Source organism: Vombatus ursinus, unplaced genomic scaffold (genome assembly GCF_900497805.2).
Source record: "Vombatus ursinus unplaced genomic scaffold, bare-nosed wombat genome assembly UNPS02011334.1, whole genome shotgun sequence".
In the NCBI taxonomy this organism is placed as follows: domain Eukaryota; kingdom Metazoa; phylum Chordata; class Mammalia; order Diprotodontia; family Vombatidae; genus Vombatus; species Vombatus ursinus.
The window spans coordinates 8,945,687-8,959,572 of record NW_020951112.1 but is presented as its reverse complement, the minus strand read 5'-3'; the positions used below and the strand labels follow the sequence as shown (position 1 = coordinate 8,959,572).

Here is a 13,886-nt window from a genome sequence, read left to right as displayed (position 1 = left end):
GAGGAATCATTATTAATATCATCTACAAAAAGATTGTTAGTTCCTGTTCTCTATATCTATATAGAATGAATATCAACAAAATGCTTCCTTTCTAATGATTTGGTCATTTGTTCCTATTAAAATTTGCTGAAATGACTCTTTCTAGATTATCTGGCTTGTCTATTTACCGTGACAACTCACACACTAAATGATAATTTATTCTGGCATATCTGGCAACAAATTACGGTAGAACATTCAATTTAATTGAACGGTACCCACTTGAGTAATTAAGTACCAGGCACGCCAATTACCACAGAATTAGAATTACATTAGTAGTAGCTAGAAATGGAAATAGATGAAAAATTAAAAGTATCTGCATCTACTAAAGACTATGTTACTAGCACAAATAAGAAATTTTAAAAATATACTGCCTAATAAGACCATCAGCCAAAGTACAGAGCAATACCCAAGGAGAGATGTTTAAAATTTTACATAGTATTTTTGTGGAGATTAAGTGAGCAACTAAATAACTTTTGTGGCTTTTTTTAAAAGAAGGATGGAATTTAGAAGATGAGGGGAAGGTGGAGGGAGACTCATCAGAAAACATCAGTAAGAGTCTTTTTCAACTCCTGATCTCTTTATCAAAAATCACTTTTCTTTTGGAGGCAATCAGGGTTAAGTGACTTGCCCAAGGTCACACGGCTAATAAGTGTCTGAGGCAGGATTTGAACTCAGGTCCTTCTAACTCCATGGTCAGTGCTACAAATGAACTTTTAATGCATCCTTAGAAGACATAATCTAAGAATGTTCACCTTCTTGGGTACACAGACAACCAGAGCAACTACCATATTGAACTTGAAACGACCCCCAAAATGCTATAGGTAGTAAACAGTCATAGTTTACATGCACTCATTTTCCTCTTCTACTTTATAAAGAGAAATGTTTGTTTGTTATGTTTGTCAACTTCAAAATTTTTTTAAATAAAAGGGTACACATTTTTAAAAATAACACCTTCTATAACTTTTTCTCCTCTTCCCTTTAAAAAAGTTTAAATAATTTTTCATATTCTTTTGATTAATGAATTTTTGTGTACCTACTTAACTATAAATCACAATAGATGCAAGAAGAACCATAATGAGAAAACATTTTTAAAGTGCAACCTTTAGAAAAATCCAATCAACTTTCTTAGATTACTTTTAAAACAGAAGACCATGAAATGATATAATCCTATTTTTAGCTATAATGAAAAGATACCATCTAAGCAAATAAATGAAAAGATGCTATGGATGCTATATAAAGATTACTTTAATAAGATGCACAGCCCAAGGTCAAGTTTTACAGATTGTTTAATAAAAAATTTACCTGATGCTTTATCTCCACACACTACACATAGATCGAAAACTTTATTTGGTGTCTGGTCTGAGGAAGAATGATCTGTTAAAATCTAAGGAAAAAACAATATTGTTGTTATTTAGCAATTTTCTCTCTATATTAAAAAAAAAATCCTCCCCTCCCCTAGTTATTGTCCTTGAAATCTAATATCCACTCTGAAGATGGTTTTTAAAAAAAAAATTTTTCACCAGCCTTTAATTGTTTCTGTTAAGATGAAGAATACCAAAGTTATCATGTGATCTTGGACAGTTTTAAGAAGGAAATTTTTAAAACTACCTTTACTCATCAAGAAAATTAAAGATTTCTGCCTAATAATAATAAATTTAGTTGATTTTAGGTAGAATGCTCTTACATACTCAACAGTTAAGCCTCAGCCAACAATATCCATGCACAAGGACACAAACTGTTATCACAAAACAAGCATAATAAATTATTTTTGGTATCCATCCCTGAAGAACTCAGAATCATGATACCTTGGTGGGGGGGAAGGAGGGAGAGTCCATGTTGCACAATTACATAACATAAACTTTCTATCACTCTAAAGGAAGAGGAGTGTGAATCCTTCCTTCAGGGACAGTCTCCCAGGGCTCTGAAAAGCAACAATCTCCTTTCACATGCCTTACTATGGCCTGGGTACCCAAGGTGACCCTGGGTTCCTCCAGGATGCCTTGATGGAGAACAAGGTCAACAGGTTCTACCACTCTGGAAACATGGACCTTGGCAATAGCTCAGCCTAGTCAAATACAAGGCAACTCATGCCCTCTCTCAACTGGCCACTTAGAGATACACTCACTGACTGTGACAACCCAAAACATCAGGCCTGGAGTCAGGAAGATCTGAGTGCAAATCTGACCTTAGACCCTTGACTACCTGTGGGGCAGGGCATGTCCACCATGAAAATAACTGCAGGGGAGCCCACTATCGCATGCAGAGGATGGAGCAGTATAAAAACTCTACAAATAACCTGATGACACCCTACAAATTAAACCAGCCTCCACTTTGATCCTCCGTGACTTTAATTCAAAAAGGAGTCTGAACAAGGATAGAAAATACAGTACAGGACAGTAAGGAATGAGACAGGCTTAAGGCTTGTAGATGGCAGAGGCCTCAGGTCTAAATATGAATATTTTCTCTGAGGAAATAACTAGTAAATGCCCATAATTTGACAAAATAATGGAATTAACTATATTTTGATAGGAAAGGACTCATTAGTAATGTGAAAGTCATTCTTGAATCAGCTGTCTGTATACAGCCAGACAGATCTAAAGCAAAGATCACAATTAATACAAAAGTAGAAGATTAGAAAAATGATAAGAAAGTGTCATGCAATTAAAACAACTGCAAACAGATGCACTGAAATAAGTGACTAATGATAAAAAATGGGGAAAAGATAAAGGAAAAGACATCAACGCTAACAGTGACAATTTTATTCAGAAGTCTGACTCTTGAGAATCAATTGCCATTGCAAGAAAACCAAAAAGCCTAAACTATCTCAGCCAGGAAATACTTTGTCTCTTTGCAAAAGAGGAAGATTTGGCTACCATAAGAAAAGAAAACCTGGGGCAGCTAGGTGGCGTAGTAGATAGAGCACCGGCCTTGAAGTCAGGAGGACCTGAGTTCAAATCCGGCCTCAGACCAAACACTTGACACGCACTAGCTGTGTGACCTTGGGCAAGTCACTCAACCCCGATTGCCTCACAAAAAAAAAAAAAGAAAAGAAAAGAAAAGAAAATCTGCCTAAAATGTAAACCCATGTGTAAATCTAACAGATGAAGACAAGAAAGGCACCCAAGCAGTAGGACTCCATGGAACAGCTAAGAGCCATCAAAGGAAAAGCAAGTTTGCCAACTAATTCAAGGACATTTTAGGATCAAACAGGGACAACAACAGACAAAAAGAGAGAAAAAAGCTGCAATACAATGTCAACTTTTTCCCACACAAGGAAAGCGGTCCCACCATACTTGACCTCTACCCACACCATCCTTGATGCACTTCCTGAAGAAAAGAAAATGGCACTAAAGCAAACAAACATGGATATAACAGCTGGGTTGGACAAATTACGTACTTCTGACATGCATTGGAAGGAGCCAACTTGCTTGAGGACAGCCTTGAAGCCAGTATTTTTCCCTCTACCAAGTCAAATACTGTTTTTTTTAATCATCAAAGACCAAAAAGAGCAGCAGGAGCTCACAGTCACTAAACAGACTACATGTAAAGCTGTGATCGGCCCTAGAATATCAACTGGCGAAAACCTGTCTGTTCCTTTCCAAAGCCCTCTGAAGGTTGACCTTAACACATGTGGAGATCATTCTCATAAAAATTTTGAAGAGATGGAAAAACAGTGACACGTAGGTGACAATGACCTACACACATCAAAAATATCTAAGATTCTTCAAAAGATATTAAATAAACCTTACTTGATGATTCTGATTATCAATATCAAGTGAGACATTAATCAGAAAGATGTGCTCAGCAATGGTGTCCATTTCCGTTATAGAGGAACCCTCACAGAAAGAGTAAAGTCAAAGAAAAAAATCATCCATTAGCTTCTTTTTTTTTTCTTTTCTTTGTGAAGCAGTTGGGGTTAAGTGACTTGCCCAGAGTCACACAGCTAGTGAGTGTTATGTGTCTGAGGTCAGATCTGAACTCAGGTCTTCCTGACTCCAGGGCCACTGCTCTATCCACTGCGCCACCCAGCTGCTCCCATTAACTTCTTTTAAAAAATATTCTGAGAACTATACTTCTAAGGAGGCTGAGAAGAATCAGTCAGCCGTTAGGAGGAAAACTAAAAGAGATTAATTAATTAGCAGGATAAAAAACCATAGAGAAGAGAATATCTAAGAGCAGAGAAGGGTCAGTAGTACATGCTCCAAAGAGGTCCAGCAGAATGAGGATCAACAAAAGGTTATCAGGTTGGGCAAGTAAGAGATCAATGCTAAATTATGGTGAAACAAGTGTCAGCTGAGTGATGACTTCAGAAGTCTGAATGCAAAGGGCGAGAGGGAGAGGAAAAGAAGTGGAGAGAAGGAGAAAAGAAAGGGAATCAGGAAAGGCAATTAGGGTTAGGGTTAGGAGGAGACAGGAAAAGCATGTTCCAGGACTGAATGATTACCCAAGAAAATGCTGGGGAGAGAAAAGGCAAGACAATATCAAGTTAGGACAAAGGGGAGGAGAGTTATGTAAGGCTGGAATGGGAACCATAATGGACTTTAATTAATGTGAATTTTATCCAGTAGGAAATAGATGGTGATGTGTTGACACCTTTAAAATTTAGAAAGTAACAACGACAACTGTGTGAAGGATAAATTAGAGATGTGAGAAACCAGTTGGGAAGTTATTAAAAATAGTCTAAATGAAAAATAACAAAGCCCTGGAACTAAGGTGGTGGCAATGGACATGGACAGATGGGGACAGACAGAAAACATATTTCACAGGGAGAATCAAAAAGACTTGGCAACTGATCAGAGAAGAATGGCGACGATGACCAACATTTTGAGACTGAGGGACTGAAAAGTTCCACAAAACAAGGTCCCACAAACTGATCTGGCCATCTGAAAAACTGCGTGTGATTAGCAAAAGTTAAGAGAGTCATGCAAATTAAATGTTACGTTGAAGGCAGAATTAAAATGTGTATCTTCTGAGAGTCTCTGTGGATACCAGATTATTTTACACGAGTAGTGTATCCACTGAGTTCAACAAATGGCTTAGTACTTTGCATATAGTAATTGTTTATTCACCTTTGACATTAAAGGAATGAGGAAAAGATTATATTGTTTTATTGCTGACAAACTATCAGCAGAAAAACAGCTAAATAACCTAAGAGTTGTAAAAATACCTATGTTATCCTCATTCAGAAAACATCCACAATTCACAATTTCAAGCAGAATTATCTTCCTGTGTTTTGTTGTGTATATGGAAATGCTTTTTTGGTGTTTAAGTTTAGAATTTAAAAATAAAATCAGAAACAAAAGAATGTATTTATGATCAATTGTTAATTATCTGGACCAATTAAGAAAAACAGAGGTTTGAATAACACAGAAGAGTTAGCTCCAAAGTCACTTGGCTTTAAACTCAGTAGAAGGTGCCCTGCCAACTTAAAGACTCCCACACTCACTTTCTCTCTGTCTACCCTTGACCCACTCTTGGCCCAGGCTAGTGCTGCAAGTCCAGGAAAGAAGTGCAAGGAGCCCGTCACCACAAAAAACACACAAAGCAGACAATCCACTCACAAATCAAAATTCGACTCCCTGGCAACATTTAAACTAGTGAAGAACAATGGCGCTTTGCATTCCTATAGGAAAAACTTCATCAGGCCTTTTTTTGTGTATGAGATGAAAAAAAGGCTTTTGGGAATCCACATTGCTTTACCTGGATGTGCTGTGCAGACAGATCAGGAGTTGCAAAGAACAGCTGGTTGACACCTACAGCATCTGGAGTTGTGAGGAACACTTTGCCTGCAGTGGAATCTTGCCTGGTGAGAATTACTTTGCTTGGGGTGGCGCCATCATGATTGGTTAGGATGAACTGCTTGCCTGGCGTACTCTGACCCAGGGCTGTCACAATCTGAATTTTCTGGCCAGTCTGCTGGTCTGTAACAATCTAATACATTCATTTTTGGTTTATTATTCTATATTATTCTTTCCTTCTAATCCCCCAACACCCCAGAGAAATTAATAAGAATCTTTTAATGGTTGGCATACAAACTAGAACATGTTCAGCATAACATATTAAACACATGCAAGCAATCCTATAAACCTTTCTACCCAATCACTGACAGAGGTCAGTGACCTATTATCTTGAGATAATTCTTGCTTGTTTCGTCACTGCAAATGGCCCAGAACCGTCCTATTCATCTGTAGACTCTGGCTGGGGTGTGCTACATCTTTGTGTGCCTACCCTACTTCTAGATCTGAAGAGGAACCTATGATGAGGCCAAACCCCACTTTCATTTATTGGCATCAGTATGTATTATCGCATAGTGTGGTAAAAGGAGCACTGGATATGGAGTCAGGAAACATGGGTTCGATTTTGGGTTCTGCCACTAAGGATCTATGAGACCCTGAGCAAGTCGCTCAACCTCACGAGGCCTCAGCTTCTTCATTTGTAAAATAAGAGGGTTAGACTACATGATATCTGACGTCCCAACAAGCATTAAGTTAGGACTTTATCTTTTCTCTTATGACACTAACATTAGATCAAATTATAATAAGACATATTGTTTTGCCAAAATTCAACTTGAGAAAATTGTAATAAAAATAAAGAATTAAAAAAAAAAATCTAGACTTAGGATTTCATTGGTGTAAGGAGTTTCCTCTACCAACACTGATCTGAAAGCCCTCTGAAATTTGAACAGAGTATTGCTTTGGGCACCAAGAGGGGAGTGACATGTCCAGAGTAACAAAGGCAATACGTGTCAAAGGCAAGAACGGAACCCAGCTCTAAACGCCACACTATGCTGCCTCTTGTACACTCTCAAACCCTCAATCTCACCTCTTAACACAAAGATCCCAAAATGTATTAAGTTATATGTTCAAGGTTAACTCTAGATTTTCTGTAGCTATGGAACAGTATAATCCAAACTTCACAGAACAAATTCCCTTATTACAAGGATTTGTTCTGTGATGTTTGGGTTCAGTCAGAGGGCCTAGGTCCTTGAGGACCTAGAGGGCCACATGTGGCCTTGAGGCCACAGGTTCCCCACCCCTGGTAATCCAAAATGAAGGTAACAATAAAATATTTATATTTATATTTATATTTATATTCCAATATGCTTTTGTAAACAATACAGTCAATGCTTAGGAAATTTACATCAAATAAATTAAATGAAGCTGATCAGTAACAGTTTGAAAAAGTGTTCAACCCCATTAATAACTAATGTGATATAAACTGAAACAAGTCTGAGGTATGCCCTCATGCCCGTCAAATTTGGGAGAAAGAGTTGAGAATGGAGACTCAATGTTGGCAGAGCTGTGGCTAAATATATGCCCTTACTCTGCTGGCACAGTGGAATCTTTTCTGGATACCACACTCCTGTGTGGAACTGGAAGGTCTTTAGGGATCATCCAGCTGGTCCCAAGCCTTTACTTTATAGAAGAAAGTTAACACTGATGACATCAAAGGGTTGACAGTAAAGCCAGCCTCCCACCTTTACACAGAGAGGTGGAGGACCACACGTGGAGGGAGGCATGTGTTGTCAGCCACGGTCAGTGCATCAGGTTGTTTTGCTTAACTGTATTTCTTTGTTACAAGAGAGAATTCTATTGAGGAAGGAGGGTTCAGCTAGGAAATGACAGCATACTTTAAAAAAAAATCAAACAAAGAAGCTGAATATTAATGGTCATATAACAATAACAAAATGATAAAGAACCAAAGCAGGTGCCTTTCACAGTAGCTTATGACTAGAGAAAGAATTCAATGATCACAAAAGACACAAAAAAGAATCTGAATTGCATTAAACTGAAAAGCTTTTGCACAAAGGAATTAAATGTACCTAAGATTAAAAAGGGAAGCAGCTGACCAGGGGGAAAAAAATCTTAGTATCAGATATCTCTGATAAAGGTTTGATCAATAAATAAATATTTCTTTCAAAAGCCTGCTACATGTCAGGTACGTTGCTGGGAATATAAAGACAAAAAAAGAAACAAAAAGTTTACATTCTATTGTGGGAAATAACCTACGTGTCCAAGTATAAATGGAATGAATATTTAAACATATATAGAATAAATACAAGGTAGTTAGGGAAAGGCAATATTAATAGGAGAGGTCAGGCAGGAAATGCTTGATGTAGAAGGTACTGCACTGTGAATGAAGAGAGGGACTCCATGCAGTGGAAATGGATGATTCGCTGAATGAATGTTAAGCACCTACTATGTGCAAAGCAATGGGGATACAAACTGAAAAGTAAGACAATCCCTACATTCAAATCAGGAAGACAACTCAGACGGAAAATTTCAGCTGCAAGTCAGAGGGTAAGGTGCTGTGGTTCTTAGGAGATGAGGAAGAAACGCACTCCAGACATGGGAGATGACCAATACAAAGGCACTGAGAGAAGAGATAGAATATTTGGGAGAACAGAAAGAAGGTCAATGTAGCAGCACCATCAATTGCTGAGCAGGGAATAATGCCATTCAATCAATTAACATCTGCGAAAATGCCTACAATGTGCCAGACACTGAGGCAAAAGGTAGTCCCTGCCCTTACGGAGCTCACAATCTAATGGGGGAGACAATATGCAAACAAATATGTATAAAGCAAACTACATACAGGATAAATTGGAAATAATTCACAGAGGGAAGGCACTAGAATTAAGTGGGATTGTCTTCCTGTAGAAGATGGGATTTCAGCTGGAACTTAAAGGAAGCCAAGGGAGGTCAGTAGTTGGAGCAGAGGAGGGAGAGTGTGCCAGACATGATGGACAGCCAGACAAAATGCCCAGAGGTGAGAGATGGGAATGTCTTGCTTGTGAACAGCCAGGAGAGAAGGGTCACTGGACTGAAGAGAATATGAAGGAGAATAAGGTGAAAGAAGGCTAGAAAGGTAGGAGGGACCCAAGTTGTGAAGGGCTTTGAAAGTCAAACAGAGGCTTTTGTGTTTCCTCCTGAAGGCAATAGAAGCCACACAAGTTCGTCTTCTTGGGAGTGTGGAGGTGAGCAGAACATAAGCTGATCTGCCCTTTAGGGAGACTGAATAGAGGATGGACTGGAGAGGTGAGAGACATATGGCAGGCAGACCCACCTCCAGGCTACTGCAGTGGTCCAGGTGTGAGGTGACCAGAGCCTGCACCAGAGTGGGAGCAGTGTCAGAGAGAAGGGGGCGTATTCAAGAGATGTTGCTGAGAGGATATTGACATTCCTTGGCAACACCTTTGATATGGGGGGTGAGAAATAGTGAGGAGTCCAAGATGACTCCTAGGTTGTGAGCCTGAGGGACTGGGAGGATGGTGTTGTCCTCTACAATAATAGGGAAGATAAGAGCGGGAGAGAATTTAGGGGGAAAATAACGAGTTCATATTTGGACATATTGAGTTTAAAATGTTTATTGGACATCCAGTTCAAGATGTCTGAAAGGGGTGTTGGTAATGTATAATGAGACTTGAAGCTGAACATCCAAAGAGTAAGATCTTGGCAACCGGGCCCATCACTTCCTAGCAAACAGAGGGAGAAGAAATGGAAGCAGTGTCAGATTTTATATTCTTGGGCTTAAAGATCACCGCAGTGACCACAGTCACGAAATTAAAAGATACTTGCTCCTTGGAAGGACAGCTATGGCAAATCTGGACAGCAGACTAAAAAAGCAAAGACATCACCTTGCCAACAAAGGTCCGTATAGTCAAAACTATGGCTTTTCCAATAGCAATGTATGGCAGTGAGAGCTGACTATAAGGAAAACTGAGTGTCGTAGGATTTAAGGTTTCAAAGTGTGGTGCAGGAGAAGACTTTTGAGAGTCCCTTGGACAGCAAGGAGATCAAATAAGTCAATACTTAAAGAAATTAATTCAGGCTCTTCACTGGAAGGTCAAATATTGAAGCTGAAGCTTAAATACTTTGGCTACATAATGAGAAGACAGGACTCACTGGAAAAGACCCTGATGTTGGGAAAGACTGGGCAAGTGACTTAACCTCTCTTAATGGCCTCTCAGGTCTTTTTTGCTCTAAATCTGATCCTATGATTCCTGATACTTAGAAATTGACTGGATATGTGGGATGAGGGAAAATGAGAATGAAGGATAATGCTAGAATGAGACTGAAAGATGTACAAGATACACAGGGGACACAAATATGTTAAAACCAAAAGCCATTCCCCATGGATAAGTGCTCAAAGGACACGAACAATCATTTCTCAGAATAATAATTGCAAACTATTAACAATGATATGAAAGAATGCTTCAAATAACCAATAATATGAAATACAAATCAAAATAACTCCAAGGTTTTACCTGGCAAATACGACAGACAGAAGATAAGGATAACCCTTGTTGGCAGGTCTGTGGAAAAATGAAAACCCAGTGGATGCAACTGTGCAATGATTTAGCTATTATGGAAGGTCATCTGGAATTAAGCTAAGATGAAATCTAGTTTGTTGGAGAAAGTATTCTAGAGAGTACAATGGATGAGTTGGGTAGCTTCAGAGTGGGAGGCTGAGGGGATTGAGCTGAAAAGGATAATAAGGGAGTGATTAGGAGGGATGGAGAATGGTATGTGAACAATGGTAACTAGAGGTTCAAAATCACTGGAATGGAGTGGATACAACAGGGTGGAAGTATGTAAATCACTAAGGAATGAGTTCAGGTAGGTGACCATTTTCCACAGTGATCAAGCTACCCCAGGGCATCAGGCAGCTGTGTGCTGCTAGAAAGGTATGTGAAGGGTAGAGGGTGTCCAAGCAGGGGCAAGGCAAACCCTGTAGAGCTGCAGGTGACCCAAGAAGTTGCATGGACTGCACCATGGAGGAGTTTTTTTTTTTTTCTTGATCCCTCCTCTTCTGAACTAACAGACCCAGTGTCCTCCACATGACCCTGCTGCCCTTTCCAGCACCAGACACACTTTGACTTGTGCTCAACTCACTGACTGTGGCAGGGGAACTAGATGACTCCTCGTGCCCCGTTGTCACTACCAGTCTTTTTCTCTACTACTGTCGCTTAATCCATATTTAATCACTGATTTAAAATTCTGGCAGCTAGCTATTGTCTTCAACCCCAGGACATTCTCCTTCCTTCCTCAATGAATTCATGTCAGAATGTGGCTCAAAGTCTCCTCAACTGCTGTCGTCTTACTATAGGACTTCATCACACACAGTGACACTCTCTCAAACACTCTCAATTACTACATGTACAAATCTCTATTTTACCATTTTTTTCCTTTCTTTTTCCCTTTTTCCCTTGCTATATTCCCTAAAATGGAATTACTGAATCAAAGAGTATGAATACTTTTACAATTCTTCTTATAGTAATATTATTTTTAATCATATTTAAATTTTTCCAATTACATATGAAGATAGTTTTCAACATTCATTTTTTATAAGTTGTTAGTTTCAAATTTTTTCTCCCTCCTTCCCTCCCATCTCCCCCTCCCTAAGACAGCAAGCAATCTGATATAGGTTATATATGTGCAATCATGAAAACATTATTTCCATATTAGTCTTGTAAAAGAAGAAACAGAACAAGAGGGAAAAGCCACAAAAAACTAAAAACAAAAAAAAAAGTGAAAATAATATGCTTTAATCAACATTCAGGCTCCATAGATCTTTCTCGGATATGGACAGCATTTTCCATCATGACTCTTTTGGAATTGTCTTGGATCCTTGTATTACTGAGAAGAACTAAGTCAGTCATAGTTGATCAATGCACAATGTTGCTGTTACTGTGTACAGTGTTCTTTTGGTTCTGCTCAGTTCACTCAGCATCAGTTCATATAAGTCTTTCCAGGTTTTTCTGAAATCCACCTGCTCATCATTTCTTATGGAACAATAATATTCCAAGTAATAGATATTCCTTAAAAAGGTTGAGTATGGGCTGATTTTGAGCAGTATTTCTATTTCTTTAACCTTAGTTTCTATTTCATACTGCCTTGGGAATACTGCCAAGGATATTCATCCTGGAAAATGAAGTGAGGGAAGTCAGCACACACCTGAGTTTAAATATGTACAATTTCTTGTTCTAAATAACCAATATATTCTTCAAATTTATTATTTATTTATTTTGACATGCTTTTCTTTTGATATTTTGAATTCCCAATTCTCTCCCTACCTCCCACCCCTTACCCACTCACTGAGAAGGCAAGCAATACGTCAATTATACATGTGAAATCATGCAAAACAAATTTCAATATTAACCATATTTCAAAAAAAAGGCAAAAAAAAATAAAGTGAGATAATTATACTTCAATTTGCATTCAGAGTTTATCAGTTCTCTCTCTGGAGGTGGATAGCATTTTTTCATCAAGAGTCCTTTGGAGCTGTCTTGGATCATTGTACTGATCAGACTAGCTAAGTCTTTCATGGTTGATCATTATTACAACATTGCTGTTACTGTCCACAATGATCTCCCAGTTCTTCTCACTTCACTTTGGATCAGTTCATATAGGTCTTGCAATGTTTTTCTAAATCCACCTCCCTCGTCATTTCCCATAGCACAGTAGTACTCCATGGCAATCATATGCCACAATTTGTTCAGCCATTCTCCAATTGATGAGCATCCCCTTGACTTCCAATTCTTTGCCACCACAAAAAGAGCTGCTACAAACACTTCTGAGGAAGGACAGGGTCAAAGGAGAGAAAAGAATAAATGTGAGATGGGATAGAATGAAGGGAAACATAGTCAGTTTTTCACAACATAGCCATTATGGAAGTATTTTGCACGACTACACATGTATAACCTGTATCGAGTTGCTTGCCTTCTCAATCAGAGTGGGTGGGCAGGGAGAAAGAGAATTTGGAACCCAAAGTTTTAAAAACAAATGTTAAAAACTGTTTTTACATGCAACTGGGAAATAAGATATATAGGCAATGGGGTATAGAAATCTATCCTGCCCTACAGGAAAATAGAAGGGGAAATGGATGAGAAGAGGGGAAGGGTGATAGAAGAGAGGGCAGATCAGAGGAAGGGGTATTCAGAATGCACGCCGTCTTGGGGTGAGGGGAGGGGAAAGATGGGGAGGAAATTTGGAACATAAAATCTTGCGGAACTGAATGCTGAAAACTAAAAATAAATAAATAATAGAAAAAAATAAAATGATAAGTAATATCTAAAAAAAACAGCTGCTATAAATATTTTTGTACATATAGGTCCATTTCCTTTTTCATTAATCTCTTTGGGATATAGACCCAGGAATGTTATTGCTAGGTCAAAGAGTATGCACAGTTTTAAAGCCCTTTGGGGGGCACCTAGGTGGTGCTGCAGATACAGCACCAGCCTTGAAGTCAGGAAGACCTGAGTTCAGATCTGGCCTCAGACCAAACACCTGACACTTACTAGCTGTGTGACCATGGACAAGTCACTCAACCCCAATTGCCTAAAAATTAAAAAAAAAGAAAAAAAAAGATTTAAAATCCTTTGGATCTAGTTCCAAATTGTTTTGCAGAATGGGCTAATTCACAACTCTACCAACAGGTCATTAGTGTACCTATTTTTCCCTAATCCCCTTAAGCATTTGTCATTTCTGATAGGTGTGAGGTGGTACCTCACAGTTTTTTTCATTTGCATTTCTGTAATCAATAGCGATTTAGAGCATTTTTTCATATGACTATAGATAGCTTTGATTTCTTCTGAAAACTGCTTACTCATATCCTTTGACTATTTATCAATTGGGGAATGGCTCTTATTTTTATAAGTTCTATACTCAGTATATATTTTGAGAAATGAGGTCTTTATCAGAGAAATGTACTGTAAAAATTTTTTTAATACTACTTCACTGTCTATAATACCTTTCAGTAAAAGGTAGTTTCCCTGATTATCTTTTAATTAGGTCTATTTTTACTTTTGCTTTGTTTGAGATCACAATTGCTACCCCTGCCTTTTC

At 38.5% G+C, this 13,886-nt stretch overlaps 1 protein-coding gene across 8 annotated transcripts in view; it reads right to left on the bottom strand.

Moving 5' to 3' along the window:
* NR2C1 (nuclear receptor subfamily 2 group C member 1) overlaps positions 1 to 13,886 on the bottom strand; it is a 95,177-nt gene that overhangs the window by 44,939 nt on the left and 36,352 nt on the right. For all 8 annotated transcript variants that reach the window (XM_027855796.1, XM_027855789.1, XM_027855792.1 and 5 more), the window contains 2 exons: positions 5,740 to 5,970; positions 1,342 to 1,423 (listed from right to left, as the gene is read on the bottom strand). In XM_027855796.1, the coding sequence (XP_027711597.1) occupies positions 1,342 to 1,423; positions 5,740 to 5,970 (313 nt within the window). The remainder of the gene's footprint in view (positions 1 to 1,341; positions 1,424 to 5,739; positions 5,971 to 13,886) is intronic.